The sequence below is a fragment of the Oncorhynchus masou genome, chromosome 13, assembly GCF_036934945.1.
Source record: "Oncorhynchus masou masou isolate Uvic2021 chromosome 13, UVic_Omas_1.1, whole genome shotgun sequence".
Classification (NCBI taxonomy): domain Eukaryota; kingdom Metazoa; phylum Chordata; class Actinopteri; order Salmoniformes; family Salmonidae; genus Oncorhynchus; species Oncorhynchus masou.
The window spans coordinates 55,992,295-56,010,319 of record NC_088224.1 but is presented as its reverse complement, the minus strand read 5'-3'; the positions used below and the strand labels follow the sequence as shown (position 1 = coordinate 56,010,319).

The 18,025-nt window shown below is 41.3% G+C and overlaps 1 protein-coding gene across 1 annotated transcript; it reads left to right on the top strand.

Annotated features, from left to right (window-relative positions):
- Nucleotides 1–786: 786 nt before the first annotated feature.
- LOC135552620 (potassium channel subfamily K member 6-like) lies at nucleotides 787–16,197 on the top strand. The gene is made up of 3 exons (XM_064984341.1): nucleotides 787–1,241; nucleotides 12,854–13,249; nucleotides 15,597–16,197. The coding sequence occupies exons 1-3, from the start codon at nucleotides 926–928 to the stop codon at nucleotides 15,827–15,829; spliced, it is 945 nt and encodes a 314-aa protein (XP_064840413.1). The 5' UTR covers nucleotides 787–925; the 3' UTR covers nucleotides 15,830–16,197.
- The last annotated feature ends 1,828 nt before the right edge of the window (nucleotides 16,198–18,025 follow it).

Sequence of the window (18,025 nt, the reverse complement as noted above, 5' to 3'; positions counted from 1 at the left end):
TGCTGAGTCAGAGGCTCTGTTTTCACCAGATAATGTGGCATTGATTGTGTTATTGTGAAAATATGTGAGTGGTCGTAGATTACCTTTTGGCAAGCTCTCAAATAAAGTCAACAGGGTGTTTGCCTAATCTGCACTGTGCACATTGCCCTGCTATAGTTCAGTGCATGGTTGGCAAGAAGAAAAACATATCCTGGTGATGCTGTTTTCTTCAGCTGCAGCATGTGATCCGATGGCTCCCCCTATTCACATGTATTAGTTTTACATAAAAGCTCAAGGAGAAGCAATCTCTGTTTGCAATAACCATATGAAGCCATTATGGACATATGAAACTAGGAGGGTGAGGCGATATGCTCTCGTTCCTTTTTGGTCCTTTGGCCTCACTTTTAGTGTTCACAAATCTGAGACTGACTGGATCATTTAGTCTATGGCTTCACCTAGGGATTGTTGGAGCCTTTTCCCTATATTTCCCCATCCAGTTTTGTAAACCCCAAAGAGAACCCTCTGGGGAAAAGGGTAATAAAAGTAGGCAGAAAAGGAAATATGTTGTAGCCCTCCTCACTGTTTCAAGCATTTTGCTACACTCGCATTAACATCTGCTAACCATGTGTATGTGACAAATAAAATTTGATTTGATTTCTGGATCAGGTCTTGGTCTATTTTTTGGGGCTTATTCGGAGGATTGAAACGTTGACATCGAAATACAACGTAAAATACCAAGAACGTGCGGTTATCATTAGGAACGGCAGGGAGCAGTGTATTCTCAAAATGTTTATCTGCAGAGTTCTAGGCGTTTGAACACACCCCTGTCAAACTTGTACCAGTGGGGTGGAAGACAGCCTAAACTTAACTTGAGGAGACGGGGCCACGGAAGTAGGCTACAAAGTAACAGTTTGGCAGATGACATTGCAAGCAGAAAAAGGGGGAAATGTCTTCGGGGTACAAATCTTGGATACTGCTTACAGGTTTTATACTGTTCTATGTTTCTTATCTGTTGCTCGGAGCGCTCGTTTTCTCCACCATCGAACGGCCGGTGGAGGACAAACTAAAAAGTGACATACAAGTCCTGAAAGAAGAGTTTCTCAACCAAAGTTGCGTCAATGCAACATCACTTGAAAACTTTTTGGAGAAAGTTTTACAAGCCAATAAGTATGGAATATCTATCCTTCCGAATTCTTCTGCGAGTTCAAATTGGGACTTGGCTTCCTCTTTGTTCTTCGCCAACACTTTAGTAACGACAGTCGGTAAGTAAATAGCCTATGCTTGTCTTTGTTAGGCCTACATCGTTTCAGTTTTGTTTCGGTTGGTCCATATAAGACAATTCTAAACAATTTAAGTGCTAATATTGCAAGATTCTCAAGGAAACACAGATTGTTTACAGATTACAATTGCAGTTCCAACTGGGCATTTTTTTTTGTATTCCGTGACCAAAACATACCACGCATCAATGGGCCCTTGTGATTTTCAGGTAGCCTTACCCCAGTATCGGTGCGTTAATAAGGATGGGACCCTTTCTTTCCATTTTCGCCGAAAATGACATACCCAAATCTAACTGCCTGTAAACTCAGGACCTGAAGCAAGGATATGCATATTCTTGATACCATTTTAAAGGAAACATGTGGAAGTTTGTGGAAATGTGAAATTAATATAGGAGAATAACACATTAGATGTGGTGAAAGATAATACAAAGAAAAAAAACATGCGTTTTACCATCTTTGAAATGCAAGAGGCCATAATGTATTATTCTAGCCCCGGCGCAATTCAGGGTTGGCCACTAGATGGCAGCAGTGTAAGTGCACAGCTTTAGACTGATCCAATGAACCATTGCATATCTGTTCAGAATGTTGTATCAAGACATGCCTAATTGGTTTATTAATACATTTTCAATTTCATAATTGTGCGCACACTCCTCAAATAGTATTCTTTCACTGTAATAGCTACTGTAAATTGGACCGTGCAGTTAGATTAACAAGAATTTAAGCTTTCTGCCCATATCAGTCTCTGTCCTGTGAATTTTTTTTTTTTGTTACTTACAACCAGAGGTCGACCGATCAATCGGAATGGCCAAATTTAATTAGGGCTGGATTTAAGTTTTCATAACAATCGGAAATCGGTATTTTTGGACACTGATTTGGCCGATTAAAAAAATATATATTATAATTTCTTTACACCTTTATTTCATCTTTATTTAACTAGGCAAGTCAGTTAAGAACACATTCTTATTTTCAATGACTGCCTAGGAACGGTGGGTTAACTGCCTTGCTCAGGGGCAGAATGACAGGTTTATACCTTGTCTGCTCGGGGGATTCAATCTTGCAACCTTAGTTAACTAGCCAAATGCTCTAACCACCTGGTTCCATTGCACTCCACGAGGAGACTGTCTGTTACGCGAATGCAGTAGAAGCCAAGGTAAGTTGCTAGTTAGCATTAAACTTATAAAAAACAATCATGATCACTAGTTAACTACACATGGTTGATGATATTACTAGTTTATCTAGCATGCCCTGCATTGCATATAATCGATGCGGTGCGTATCGTTGCTCCAATGTGTACCTAACCATGAACATCAATGCCTTTCTTAAAATCAATACACAGAAGTATATATTTTTAAACCTGCATATTTAGCTAAAAGAAATCCAGGTTAGCAGGCAATATTAACCAGGTGAAATTGTGTCACTTCTCTTGCATTCATTGCACGCAGAGTGAGTGTATATGCAACAGTTTGGGCCGCCTAATTTGCCCGAATTTTACGCAATTATGACATAACATTGAAGGTTGTGCAATGTAACAGGAATATTTAGACTTATGGATGCCACCCGTTAGATAAAATACGGAACGGTTCCGTATTTCACTGAAAGAATAAACGTCTTGTTTTCAAGATGATAGTTTCCGGATTCTACCATATTAATGACCTAAGGCTCGTATTTCTGTGTGTTATTATGTTATAATTAAGTCTATGATTTGATAGGGCAGTCTGACTGAGCGGTGGTAGGCAGCAGCAGGCTCGTAAGCATTCATTCAAACAGCACTTTTGTGCGTTTTGCCAGCAGCTCTTTCTAAGCACAGCGCTGTTTATGACTTCAAGCCTATCAACTCCCGAGATTAGGCTGGTGTAACCGATGTGAAATGGCTAGCTAGTTTGCGGGGTGCGCACTAATAGCGTTTCAAACGTCACTCGCTCTGAGACTTGCAGTAGTTATTCCCCTTGTGCTGCATTGGTAACGCTGCTTCGAGCCCAGGTAGGAGCAAGGAGAGGGACGGAAGCAATACCGTTACACTGGCAATACTAAAGTGCCTATAAGAACATCCAATGGTCAACGGTTAATGAAATACAAATGGTATAGAGATAAATAGTCCTATAACTACAACCTAAAACTTCTTACCTGGGAATATTAAAGACTCATGTTAAGGGGAACTGCCAGTTTTCATATGTTCTCATGTTCTGAGCAAGGAACTTAAACGTTAGCTTTCTTACATGGCACATAATGCACTTTTACTTTCTTCTCCAACACTTTTGTTTTTGAATTATTTAAACCAAATTGAACATGTTTCACTATTTATTTGAGGCTAAATTGATTTTATTGATATATTAAGTTAAAATAAGTGTTCATTCAGTATTGTTGTAATTTGTCATTATTACAAATACATTTTTTTTTAAATCAGCCGATTAATCAGTATCGTCTTTTTTGGTCCACCAATAAATCGGAATCGGCTTTGAAAAATCATAATCGGCCGACCTCTACTTTCAACCTCATGCTAATCACATCAGCCTACGTTAGCTCCACTGTCCCACGGGGGGACACCGATCCTGTAGAGAAGGGGTGGGTAATTCCAATCCTCGAGGGCCTGATTGGTGTCAGTTTTTCCCCAGCTAACACACCTGACTCGAATAATCACCTAATCATGATCTTCAGTTCAGAATGCAATTTGATTAATCAGCTGTGATTGCTAGGGATGGATTAAAAGTGTGACACCAAGCAGGCCCTCGGGGACTGGAGTTGCCCACCCCTGCCGTAAAGGTTAGTTATTAGAGCAGGGATGGGCAACTGGCAGCCCTCCTTTTGAAGACCCTCAGATCAATTTCCACTGACTCATTCAGGGTCTCAACTTACAAGTTGTTGCAAGTTAGAATAGTAGACTGACTACACTAAACAAGGTACAATTTCAAAATGTGGTTGTGCATCAGCAGTTTTACTCAGTCACTGATAGTGAGTCAATTAGCCAATGTCAGCTAACATCTTTTAGCTAGTCTTTTAGCTGTAAGTTAGTCTCACTCAGACATAATTTCTCTCCACACTGACTAGTGTAGAATTGCAGGAAATTAACTGTAAAACAGCTAATTTCACGCTCCACCCCATGGCGAAATGAGTAGATTTGCATGAAGTTAATTTTAAAATGTAAAAAAAAATCTCTACTGTCAAGGGGGGAGTCACTAAGATGTTTTGCGAGCAATGTGTTGGGGATATGGGTTTTGCTGAGCATCTGCGGCCTCATGATGAGTTCAGATTTAAGTGCCTTTGAACGGGGTATGGTAGTAGGTACCAGGCGCACCGGTTTGTGTCAAGAACTGCAATGCTGCTGGGGTGTCCTGTGTGTATCAAGAATGGGTCCACTACCCAAAGGACATCCAGCCAACTTGACACAACTGGGAAGCATTGGAGTCAACATGGGCCAACATCCCTGTGGAACGGTGTTCTTAATAAAGTTTTTGAAAGGAATGGGAGATTTAACTTCCGTGTCAAGGTTTGGCTTTTTCGGGGGAGGCTTTATTACTGCCACTTTTAGTGAGCTTGTTATACAGCCGGATGATAGGGAGACGTTTGTGTTCAACATAGGAGTGCCAAGCACAGGAAGTCGCTCTTTCAGTAGTTTAGTTGGAATAGCGTCCAGTAGACAGCTGGTTTTCTAGGCCATGACTGTATTTGGTTACTGTGTCGAGATACAGGATATATATATATTTTTTTAAACAACTAATGTCTCCATTGATCCGTGGTCCTGGCAGTTCTGTGCAGACTCGGTACAATTAAGTTTTGGAGAAATATGCATACACTAAGAGGAGTCCTTCATCTTGTTTTCTAACGATCATGATGTTTTCCTCAAAGTTCATGAATTCATCACTGCTGAAGTGAAGGTCATCCTCACTTTGGGGAGAGGTATAGATATTTATAGGCTATACATTGCCTCGCATTCCTATTATTTGACCGTTTATCTGTAGTGTTAGGGTAGATGCCCAATTTGGATAAGAGCGTCTGCTAAATGACTTAAATGTAAATGTAAATGTAAATGCCCGTGCAGTGGAGTTCATATGATATTGAGTTGCAATGATATTTGTTTACATAGCCAGCTAACACGTTTCCTTTTGTTGTCCTATTTCTACCAAAGCGATTCATTTTCGAAACTGTCCTAGCTTTGTAACGAAGCAGCTAACATCTGTAGTTTGCCTGTCAGGCAAGAAAACGAGAGTTGGAGGCAACATTGTGCTTCGCTCACAACGCCGTCACACTCCCGGATCATCTCGCTCCCTCCCTACAAAGACAACCAGCTAACTTTGTTTGCCCATCAAAATAGATGAGGAATTATTCTAAACCTGTTTAGCTAAATTGCACATAGTGTCATCTTTTAACATTTTATTTTCTACATCCTAAATAAATAAACTGTGGTTGTGTTGAATCTATAAACTGTTGTGCGACATACGTTGACTTCTTACCATCCATGGAAAGTAATCTGACCATGGGTCTTGATGTGTGCGTATCCTATGTAGTCTTTATGGTTATAATCTGACCCATCTATGAACATATTCATGAATGTCTTTGTGTACTCTCTCCTGTCTGATTATCCATCAGTCTGACACACTGTACATTTGCACACCATTAACTCAGAAACAATCTGGCCACTAAGGGGTTTTATAAAATCATTTTGGTTGATTTGAAAGTGCTGTATAGCATCATAATGTGTGTGGGTGGGTGGAATGGGAGGCGAGTAACTGTATCACACAATTTATTATGGAAACCCCGAAGAGGTGATTATTAAGACGAGTGTGTATGGTCGAGAGACGGTGTGAGAGAGAGCGATGACGTTTCTGACCACAATTGTATCCTATTGGTTGCTCTGCTCCTCTCTCTCCCTCAGTCTGTTTCTCTTAGGTCAGTGAAAGTGAGTGAAATGATGTGTAGAGTCTGGGCTCAGCAGCAGAAGGCAGGGAGGGAGGAAGAGGGGTTGGAGATGATGGGAGGCCCAGCCTAGGCCTAAAGTGAAAGTGGCAGGGATTTTAGACTTGTTTTTAAAAGTGGTATGAGTTTGTTTATTTTTTTTTCAGATCTGGTGTTTAACACCAACCTGTTGTACTAAATCTTTTTGAGAGAGGTTATCTACATTTTGAAATAGTCTCTGAATAGTTTTTTGCTTTTTTACATTGACAACAATTCTTACTTCTGTAACAATCAAATAGATTACTTTGTGGATTATGAAATAGTTTCTGAATATTGTCCTCTGGTAAAAAAAAACAATATTTTTATTTATTTTTTATGTTAATAATATTTAAGTATAATATATTATACTTGGTACAATACATTCTGAGTGAGTAATTTAGTCAAATTTACTACAATTTGTTTTATCTAGAAAATTCTCAGTAATCTACGACAGCATTCTAGATTTCTATTGGGGTGTAAAGGGTTAACCGATGTTTGTACTGCGACATCCTTGGATAGGTGGAGGGAGTCTGGAAGGGCTTCTAGAATCCAGAGTTGATGAATGTTCCGAAATACTTTTGGAGTGGGTCTTTGGACTTCTCCATGTAAATATTATCTGCCATGACTGCTAGTTCCGAAAGGAATTCAGGGAACTCCGTGAGGGATGCTGTATACGGCTCAGGAGGACTGTAAACAGTAGCTATACAATTTATTGAGTAGGATGCATAGTTTTCATGACTAGAAACTCAAAAGAAGAAAAGTATTTTTTGTTGTTGTAAATGTACATTTGCGGTCATAAATGTTAGCAACACCTCCGCCTTTGCGGTATGTGTGGTGTATATGATCACTAGTGTAACCAGGAGGAGAGGCCGCAATTAACACAGTATATTCATCAGGCCTAAGCCATGTTTCAATCAGGCCAATGGCATCAAGTTTTTGATTAGTTAATTGACTATGACTGCCTTGGAAATTAGGTATCTATCATTAAGTAGCCCTATTTTGAGATGTGAGATATCACAATCTCTTTTAATAATGACAGGAATGGAGGAGGTCTTTATTCCAGTGAGATTGCTAAAGCGAATACCGCCATGTTTAGTTTTTCCCAACCTAGATTGAGGCACAGACGCTGTCTCAATGGGGAAAACTGAGCTGTGCTAATGGTAAACTCTACTCAGGCTTGCTATCGCATTGTCGAGCTAGAGGAGTTAGAGCCCTGTCTATGTTGATAGATGAGATCACCCCTCCAGTGTTGGAGTGTGCCCCTGGCTATCCGTAAATAAAAACAAGAAAATAGTGCCATCTGGTTTGCTTAATATAAGGAATTTGAAATGATTTATAATATTACTAGTGATACTTAAGGATATTTTAGCCATTACATTTACTTTTGATACTTTTAGACCTTTTACTCAAGTAGTATTTAACTGGGTGACTTGAGTCATGTTCTATTAAGGTATTTAAAAAAAAACTTTTACTCAAGTATGACAATTGGCTACTTTTTCCACCACTGCATTAGTCCCAAGAAAGAGGGCCCAATTATCTACAAATTCAATCTTTTGGGAGACAGTTCTCAACCCGTGATTAAGTTGTGCGAGTCTTCTGTAGAGCTCATCGCTCTCCGTAACTAGGAGGGAGCCAGAGACAATTACTCGATGCCAAAATGTCTTTCTAGCAAAGCTACACGCTGAAGCTATGACTGTTTCATCCCAACATCATTGGTGCCGACGTGGATAACAATATCTCTATACTTTTTACACTCACCAGTATTAGCCTCAGCCAGCACCAGCACCAGCACCATCTTCAGATTAGACTTTGCTTCATTAACTCTGCCCCCTGTTAAACAATGTATGATCACTGAATGATTATTTTTAAGTCTAATATTGCCGGTAATGGAGTCGCCAATGACCTAGGGTTTTCATTTGTCAGAGCTAACGGTGGGAAGCTTCGGCGGCTCAGACCCCGTAACGGGTGGAGGAGAGACCTGAGAAGGCTCTGACTCAAACTCCTTGCTTAGTGGTGAATACCGGTTGACAGTTTCTATCGACTGAATGAGTGACACCGGTTGATCATGCCGACAGCATTTCTTTCCAGAAGCCTTGAGAAAATTGTCCGGCTGCTAAGACTGTGCAGGAGGATTAAAAACTTCTTAAGGCTAGGGGGCAGTATTCGGAAGTTTGGATGACTGACGTGCCCAAAGTAAACTACCGGTTACTCAGGCCCAGAAGCTAGGATATGCATATAATTGGTAGTATTGGATAGAAAACACTCTGAAGTTTATAAAACTTAAAATGTCTGAGTATAACAGAACTGATATGGCAGGCAAAGACCCGAGGAGAATCCATATGGAATTTTGTTGTTGTTGATGTCACCACCCATTGAAAATACCTGTCTATTGGAAATTCAAAGGAAATCGTCCCAGATTGTTGACATCTAGTGGAAGTCATAGGAACTACAGTCTTTAGAAAGGGTTTCGGGCTTGTTTTTTGAAAAATTAGCAAGAATTTGTAGTTTTTCAAGGTGGCTCTCATTTTGACTGGAGTCTTGTGGCGTGTGTAGATGAGGGTGCGCACAGCATTTTTTGTATCTACGGTATTGAACATACTACATTCCGTCTTAAATTGTATTGTTTATTTAAATATTAGGGTACCTGAGGATTGATTAGAATCGTTGTTTGACTTGTTTGGATGAAGTTTATTCTTAACTTTTGTGATTCCTTTGTATACGTGTTGAACTAGTGGAATAGGTGGATTACTGAATCAAACGCGCCGACTAAACTGACTTTTTTGGGATATAAAGAAGGACTTTATCTAACAAAACAACCATTTGTTGTGTACCTGGGACCCTTGGGATTGCAAACAGCGGAAGATCTTCAAAGGTAAGTGATTTATTTTATCGCTATTTCTGACTTTTGTGACGCCTCTGCTGGTTTGGAAAATGTTTTAATGATTTTGTATTGCGGGGTGCTGTCCTCAGATAATCGCATGGTATGCTTTCACCGTAAAGCCTTTTTGAAATCTGACAAAACTGTTGGATTAACAAGTTAAGCTTTTAAACGATGTAAGACACTTGTATTTTCATGCATGTTTAATATTACGACTTTTGTATATTGAATTTCGCGCTCTGCCATTTCACAGGATGTTGTCGAGGTGGGTCACTAGCAGCACGCCAAGCCTTATTAACCTCTTGAAACTCCCCATCCCGGATCCGGGATTGTGACTAAGCCTCAGGCTCATTAGCATAACGCAACGTTAACGATTTCTGAAAATCGCAAATAAAATTAAAATAATGCGTTTGCTCTCAAGCTTAGCCTTTTCTTAACAACACTGTCATCTCAGATTTTCAAAATATGCTTTTGAACCATAGAAATTGACTAATTTGTGTAAGAGTATGCAAAGCTAGCATAGCATTTTGTGTAGCATGTAGCACGCAACATTTTCACAAAAGCCAGATAACCAAATAAATAAAATCATTTACCTTTGAAGAGCTTCTGATGTTTTCAATGAGGAGACTCCCAGCCACATACCAAATGCGCAGTGTTTCCTGAAAGCGTCTGTGTGTAGGAGAAATCGTTCCGTTTTCTACATTGCGCCTGGCTACCGAAACGAACCGAAAATGCAGTCACCTACAACGTGAAACTTTTTCCGGATTAACTACATAATATCGACCGAAACATGGCAAACGTTGTTTGGAATCAATCCTCAAGGTGTTTTTTCACATATCTCTTCATTGACATGCAGTTCGTGGAAGCTTGCTTCTCTCTCTGTGCCCCATGGAAAAATACTGGCAGGTGACTTTTGCGCACCAATTTCGGCGCAGGACACCGGGCGGACACGTGGTAAATGTGGTCTCTTATGGTCAATCTTCCAAAGATCTGCCTACAAATACGTCACAATGCTGCAGACACCTTGGGGAAACGACAGAAAGGGCAGACTCATTCCTCTTGCGTTCACAGCCATATAAGGAGATCATGAAAGACAGAGCCTCAAAAATCCTTGTCATTTCCTGGATGCCAAGTCATCTTGGTTTTGCCTGAAGCTCACGTTAAAGGGCACGCACAGAGAAGATATTTGTATTTCTGGACACGTCAGAGTGTTTTCTTTCGAACAGTAGCAATTATATGCATAGTCGAGCATCTTTTTGTGACAAAATATCTTGTTTAAAACGGGAACGTTTTTCTTCCAAAAATGAAATAGCGCCACCATAAGTGTAAGAGGTTAACACTACTACCTTTATTTCCTGGTGGCAAAGATGAGGTGTGTCATCCTTTCCTACACTTTCAATTGCCCTCACCTAATGATTGTGTCTGAAGCCAGGCTTGCAACTCGGCTATCCTCACCATAAGACGATAGTACTCCTGCATATGAGTACAGCGACCTGCAATGAGAAGGCATAATGTTAACTTTTTTAGTCCTTCAGACGACGGCCTACAGGGAGGAGATGAGTTCCTTGGCGGAGTGGTGCCAGGAAAATAACCTCTCCCTCAACATCAACAAATTGAAGGAGCTGATCGTGGACAAATCCAATTTTATTTGTCACATACACGTGGTTAGCAGATGTTAATGCGAGTGTAGTGAAATGCTTGTGCTTCTCGTTCCGACAATGCAGTAATAACCAATGAGTAATCTAACCTAACAATTTAACAACTACCTTATACACACAAGTGTAAAGGGATGAAGAATATGCATATAAAGATACATGAGTGAGTGATGGTGCAGAACAGCATAGGCAAGATGCAGTAGATGGTATTGAGTACAGTATATACATATGAGATGAGTAATGTAGGGTATGTAAACATTATATTAAGTGGCATTGTTTAAAGTGGCTAGTGATACCTTTTTTACATCAATTTTTCCATTAATAAAGTGGCTGGAGTTGAGTCAGTATGTTGGCAGCAGCCACTCAATGTTAGTGGTGGCTGTTTAACAGTCCGATGGCCTTGAGATAGAAGCTGTTTTTCAGTCTCTCGGTTCCTACTTTGATGCACCTGTACTGACCTCGCCTTCTGGATGATAGCGGGGTGAACAGGCAGTGGCTCATGTGGTTGTTGTCCTTGATGATCTTTATGGCCTTCCTGTGACATCAGGTGGTGTAGGTGTCCTGGAGGGCAGGTAGTTTCCCCCGGTGAAGCGTTGTGCAGACCTCACTACCATCTGGAGAGGGTAGTGCAACCTTACAGTTAACTCGTCCAACGCAATAACGACCTGCCTCTCTCTCGTTGCACTCCACAAGGAGACTGCATGTTACGCGAATGCAGTAAGCCAAGGTAAATTGCCAGCTAGCATTAAACTTATCTTATAAAAATCATAATCATGTTGCGGGCATATCATAATCACTAGTTAACTACACATGGTTGATGATATTACTAGATATTATCTAGCGTGTCCTGCGTTGCATATAATCTGACTGAGCATACAAGTATCTGATTGAGCGGTTGTAGGCAGAAGCAGACGCGTAAACATTCATTCAAACAGCACTTTTGTGCGTTTTGCAAGCAGCTCTTCGTTGTGCGTCAAGCATTGCGCTGTTTAGGACTTCGAGCCTATCAACTCCCGAGAGAAGGCTGGTGTAACCGAAGTGAAATGGCTAGCTAGTTAGCGCGCGCTAACTAGAGGGACGGAACCTGTACTGTTACACTGGCAATACTAAAGTCCTATAAGAACATCCAATAGTCAAAGGTTAATGAAATACAAATGGTATAGAGGGAAATAGTCCTGTAATTCCTATAACTACAACCTAGAACTTCTTACCTGGGAATATTGAAGACTCATGTTAAAAGGAACCACCAGCTTTCATATGTTCTCATGTTCTGAGCAAGGAATTGAAACGTTAGCTTTCTTACATGGCACATATTGCACTTTTACTTTCTTCATGGGACCAACACTTTACATGTTGCGTTATATTTTTTTTTATATGTTGACACCTTCAAATGAGTGGATTCAGATATTTCAGCCACACCCTTTGCTGATGGGTGTATTAAAACCACGCACACAGCCATGCAATCTCCATAGACAAACATTGCCAGTAGAATGGCCTTACTGAAGAGCTCAGTGACTTTAAGTGGCACCGTCATAGGGTGCCATCTTTCCAACAAGTCAGTCCGTCAAATTTCTTCTTCCATCCGGTCTGGATGGGGGCGTGCTCACTCTCCTGCTGTCTCCTGTAGTCCACGATCAGCTCGTTTTTGTTGAGTGAGAGGACTTTCTAGAATGTCTCTTTTTTTGGTTGGAAAAGGGAGGTAGCTTAGCTTATTAGTTAAATTAACATTTGAGAGGGGTGAGTGAGTCACACTTTTCAGATAGATTATTCAAAACGGGCTACTCTTTAAATGAAAGAAATTAGCCCTTAGGTAGCCTACTTTAAAATAGTTTCAGTTTATTACTGGTTCACCTTTTGATTGTTTGCGGATTCTATCATGGATTGTGTTAACTTTGATTTTGTTCAATGTTTACATTTACATTTAAGTCATTTAGCAGACGCTCTTATCCAGAGCGACTTACAATGTTAACCGACTTGTTCCCATAATAGCTTTAATTTGTTGGATTGTGAGATCAGTAACCTCAGGCAATGGCATGCTATCTGCTATTATGTTGTGTTTGCTTGTATGGGATCCTAATAACTTCTACTCTTTCTCTCGCGCTTTTTTTTCTCATACTTTCTCTCACCCTCCCCAGGATATGGGCACACTACGCCCCTGTCGGACACCGGCAAAGCCTTCTCCATCTTCTATGCCCTGCTGGGAGTGCCCTTCACCATGCTGGTGCTCACCGCCTGCGTCCAGAGGCTCATGCACCCGGTGACCTACGGGCCCATCGACATGTGCCGCCAGAGGATCGGCCTGGACCCTCTCGCCGCCACTGCTGTCCACTTTGCAATCCTGCTGCTGCTGGTGGTGCTGGGATTCTTTGTGGTACCCGCCGTGGTTTTCAGCCACATCGAGGACACCTGGTCCTTCCTGGACGCCATATACTTCTGCTTCATCACGCTGTGTACCATCGGCCTGGGCGACTACGTGCCCGGCGAGAAGCCCGGACAGAAGTTCAGGTCGCTCTATAAGATCTCTGTGATGGGTGAGTCATGAACTAGTCTGTGTTTGACAACAGGGCGTGGCACACTGATACTGCTCAAGCTGATGTCATATCAATTCTGTGATACTCATTACACATTCAACTTAAATATTTGTGTTCACAATGTCGTGTTAGAATTGTTTGCCCTGAAGTCTCTTTCCTATGAATAGAAAACAAGGAAATAATAGTGTGAACAGTGATGGGAATGATTGGGTGGAGTTTGCATCAATGTTTTAAGCACAGGGATTTGTACAGGAATAAGTGGACTTGACAGTTTTGACCATGTGCAGACACCTGACGTGAAGTGGGAAACGCTCGGCCCAACACCACTCCAGCACTGAGATAGCTAGGCCCTCTGGTGGAATATGGTCTTTTGTCTCAATGAGACCTCAGAAACGTTCACACCTCGGATGTGAGAAATGGCGCCTCCTGAGTGCTTCTCCTCCCCTCAGGTAGTGCATTCCAGTGAAAAGGGTCCATAACGTCCAAGGAAGCGATTTTAAGAACTACTAAATGCTGTTTTGTTCTAGTTTTTTAAATGTGCTTATTGTAAGATCTATTTGAAATACCACTCATTTGAAGAGGAGAGAGGACAGGACACCTCCGCTCTACATTGTGCTCAGTGTCTAGACTTCTTATGGGCCAAATGTCAGGAGATATTAGTTCAGAATGATGACTTGGCATGACTTTCCCGATTTTTAACCTGGCTCAGCTGATGAAAGAAAATATATGCATTCCTTATCCCTGTGTTGACCATAGACATGTAATTCTGATACTGCATAGATGCAGTACGGTTTATCGTTTTTGAGTATATTTGTAAAAGTCTGAGGAGGCCCTCTTGTGGTTTTCAGGAGGAAACTAAACGGTGTCGCGCCACTGCCCCCTCCATGTATCTCACAATGTTTGTGATTTGGTTGGTATACTGCATGTGTGAATTTGAAGTGGGCTTCTTGTTTTGGGAAGTGTGCAATGTGTGGTGTGATTGCGCTCATCTTAAGGACATGTTGCAGTAGGGAGATAACGAGACCACACCACCATCTACCCCACTTGCACTGGGAGGGATTTCATATTGTCACATGACATTTTATCAGAGTCATGCTCTTAGTTTAAGGTATAATTGAATTACCCTGTTATTCTCTCTCAAAATAACCTCACTGTTTAGAGCCTAGTTGTTTGTTGTACTGCCATTGTGGTGGCTGGCTCTGTGGCGTTGTCTCGGGGTCTGCCCGCACGCGCGTTGTGCTTCAATACGCAACTTGTTGCCTTGTTTTAGGGCACTGTGTTTTGGTTGATCATGTCACATGACCTGGATTTTTAACTTTTATTTAAAGCTTGTTCATCACACTTTCCCCCTTTTTTTAAATGTCATATAGTCCAGCACCATCCTCAGATGATTGCTTTAATTTTGGGTGTAATTCTCTTTTCATCTGACATGATCAACCAAAACACAGGGCCCTGACTATGTATGCCAGATCCTCCTGATTGGTTGTTCTCGTTTCCTAGGAGGATTAGCAACTACTAGAAAATAGGTTGTTTTGTTCATATCGGAATACACTTTTCCTGTCAATACCCTACAAAGCCTCCCGAGTGGCGCAGCGGTCTAAGGCACTGCAACCCAGTGCTAGAGGCATCACTACAGACCCGGGCTCGATCCCAGGCTGCGTCACAGCCGGCCACGACCAGGAGACCATTGAGCCGGCGCACAATTGGCCCAGCGTCGTCCGGGTTAGGGGAGGGTTTGGCCGACCGGGTTGTCCTTGTCCCATCGCTCTCTAAAGACTCCTTGTGGCGGGCCGGGCGCAAGCACTCTGACTTCGGTCACCAGTTGTACGGTGTTTCCTCCGACACATTGGTGTGGCTGGCTTCCGGGTTAAGCAAGCATTGTGTCAAGAAGCAGTGCGTCTTGGCAGGGCCGTGTTTGAGGACGCATTGCTCTCGACCTTCTCCTCTCCCAAGTCCGTATGGGAGTTGCAGCGATGGGACAAGACAATAACTACCAATTTGGATATCTTGAAATTGGGGAGGAAAAAGTATTTACAAATATATATATATATATATATACACTCCACATGGCATGACAGAATTTAAGTCACAAGGGAGGTGTAAGCCTACTCTGCTTATTGACCTGCACTGAAACAAATGAACCATGATATGGCATAAAATCATAACTATATCGTGAGGAAGCCTGTTGAACAGTTGGCCGCCTTGTCCATCAGGAATGCACCACGAGCACACCAGTGTGGTGAGTTTGTGCTTTGTGAGACAAGTGACTTATGTCCATGTATAATGCTTCTTCCCACAGCTCAAGGCGCTGATGTTGAATTAATGTTGTACTCTCTGTCCTCTGCAGTGTACCTGTTTCTTGGGCTGATGATGATGTACTTGGTCCTGCGTGCCTTCCACCGCATGGCCGACTTGCATGGCCTGACTTCTTTCTTCCAGCTCCCCCACTGTGACGAGGATACAGAGGAGGATAAAGAGCCCATTATCGAGGCCGACCCTGAAGACCAGCACGAGGCAGAGGCCTCGGCCAAGCCCCTGGATCCAGCCTCCCAGACCTCCTATAACACCATCAACCGATAAGGACTCACTCCACTCTGGACCGTTCTCCTTTACATAAGTCAGGTGAAACAGCTAAACAGTCACTGTTTTACAGCAACACGGGATGAGTTGAAAACCTGACCATACTTAGGCACCAAAGACTATCGTTACTGCTGTGAGGCAACTCACGGCTCAGGTCAGACCTTCCTGCTACGACAGCTCAACTGAACCAAAAAGAAACAGAACTCTACAGATGTCCCAGTGCACCCAGTTAACACTTGGCAAGGGTTGTTCATCAAGGTGGGAGAAGGTTGTTTTTCCATAACCTGTAGAGAACACTTCTGGTTGGGACTGATGAGGATTATTTGTCACTTTTTGATGTTGTTTCAGATGTGTGTGTGTGTGTGTGTGTGTGTGTGTGTGTGTATATGTATATGTATATGTATGTATATGTATATGTATATGTATGTATATATATATATATACACACGTATATGTATGTATATATATATATATATATATATATGTGTATGTTTATCATATACTGATTTTCTTGTGGATGTATTTATGTACATTTTTGTGGTTTTAGGTCAGAGTTGATCAAGGAAGGTCGTACAGAAATATTTGATGTTTCAAAATCAAACAAACTCATTATAGTGGCCATCTTTGAAAGAGTTTGTTGCCTCTCCCCAGTAATTAAGTGAAAAAGCCATTGCTTGAGTCATATGATGGAGCACATTCCCAGGACCCCATGGCTTTGTTTTTGCCTGTTGTGAAACATGATTGTGTGTTTCAAATACATTAAGTATATCATCTGAAGGATAACAAATTTAGGGAATAAAAGGATTGAAAATAAAAACTATCTGTTCTGATGTGTAGTTGTCTATAGTTAAATATTAGGATTTTCTGTCATTATGAAAGTATGTACTTTAGCATATGAAGTTTGTCAGTTGCTACATTGTTCAAGATGGACAATGTAAAAACAGCCAATAATGTAATAGCTTTTTCATTTTTAATAAATGCTGATAATGTAGATTGCCAATGTTTATAATGATAAAGTTGTTTTGCATAATGTAATTATTACATTATGCATTGATTATCACATTGAAGTGGGTAACTTATAAATGTAATAATTTTAACCAATGTAATAACAAAATTACTCAACTAAATTCACTCTGGTTTTTTCATTAATATCAAGTGTCATGCTTCAGTAATAGTGGACTTCAGCCCACACCACATTCCCAAATCCTTATTTGATATTACTAAAGGAATGTAATTGGACAGTTCATTAAACCAGGGGACTAATGTTGGAGTGCCCATACTACTGTTTCCCAGCAGACATAAATGTTGGAGGTTGTGACATTTGAATTCCCACACACTTAGATATGACAACAGTATGGGACTGTATTATCTGTAATATCTACACAAGACCAGAACATACAGTTGAAGACGGAAGTTTACATACACCATAGCCAACTACATTTAGACTGTTTTTCACAATTCCTGACATTTAATCCTAGTAAAGATTCCCTGTCATAGGTCAGTTAGGATCACCACTTTGAAATGTGAAATGTCAGAATAGTAGAGATTTATTTCAGCTTTTATTTCTTTCATCACATTCCCAGTGGGTCAGACGTTTACATACACTCAATTAGTATTTGGTGGCATTGCCTTTAAATTGTTGAACTTGGGTCAAATATTTTGGGTAGCCTTCCACATGCTTCCCACAATAAGTTGGGTGAATTTTGACCCATTCTTCCTGACAGAGCAGGTGTAACTGAATCAGGTTTGTAGGCCTCTTTGCTCGGACAAGCTTTTTCAGTTCTGCCCACAAATGTTCTATGGGACTGAGGTTGGGGCTTTGATGGCCACTCCAATATCTTGACTTTGTTGTCCTTAAACCATTTTGCCACAACTTTGGAAGTATGCTTGGGGTCATTGTCCATTTGGAAGACCCCTTTGCGACCAAGCTTTAACTTCCTGACTGATGTCTTGATGTTGCTTCAATATATCTACAATTTTCCCTCATGATGCCATTATTTTGTGACGTGCACCAGTCCCTCCCGCAGCAAAGGACCCCCACAACATGATGCTGCCACCCCCATGCTTCATGGTTGGGAAGGTGTTCTTCGGCTTGCAAGCATCCCCCTTTTCCCTCCAAACATAACGATGCTCCGTTCTATTTTGGTTTCATCAGACCAGAGGACATTTCTCCAAAAGGTACAATCTTTGTCCCCA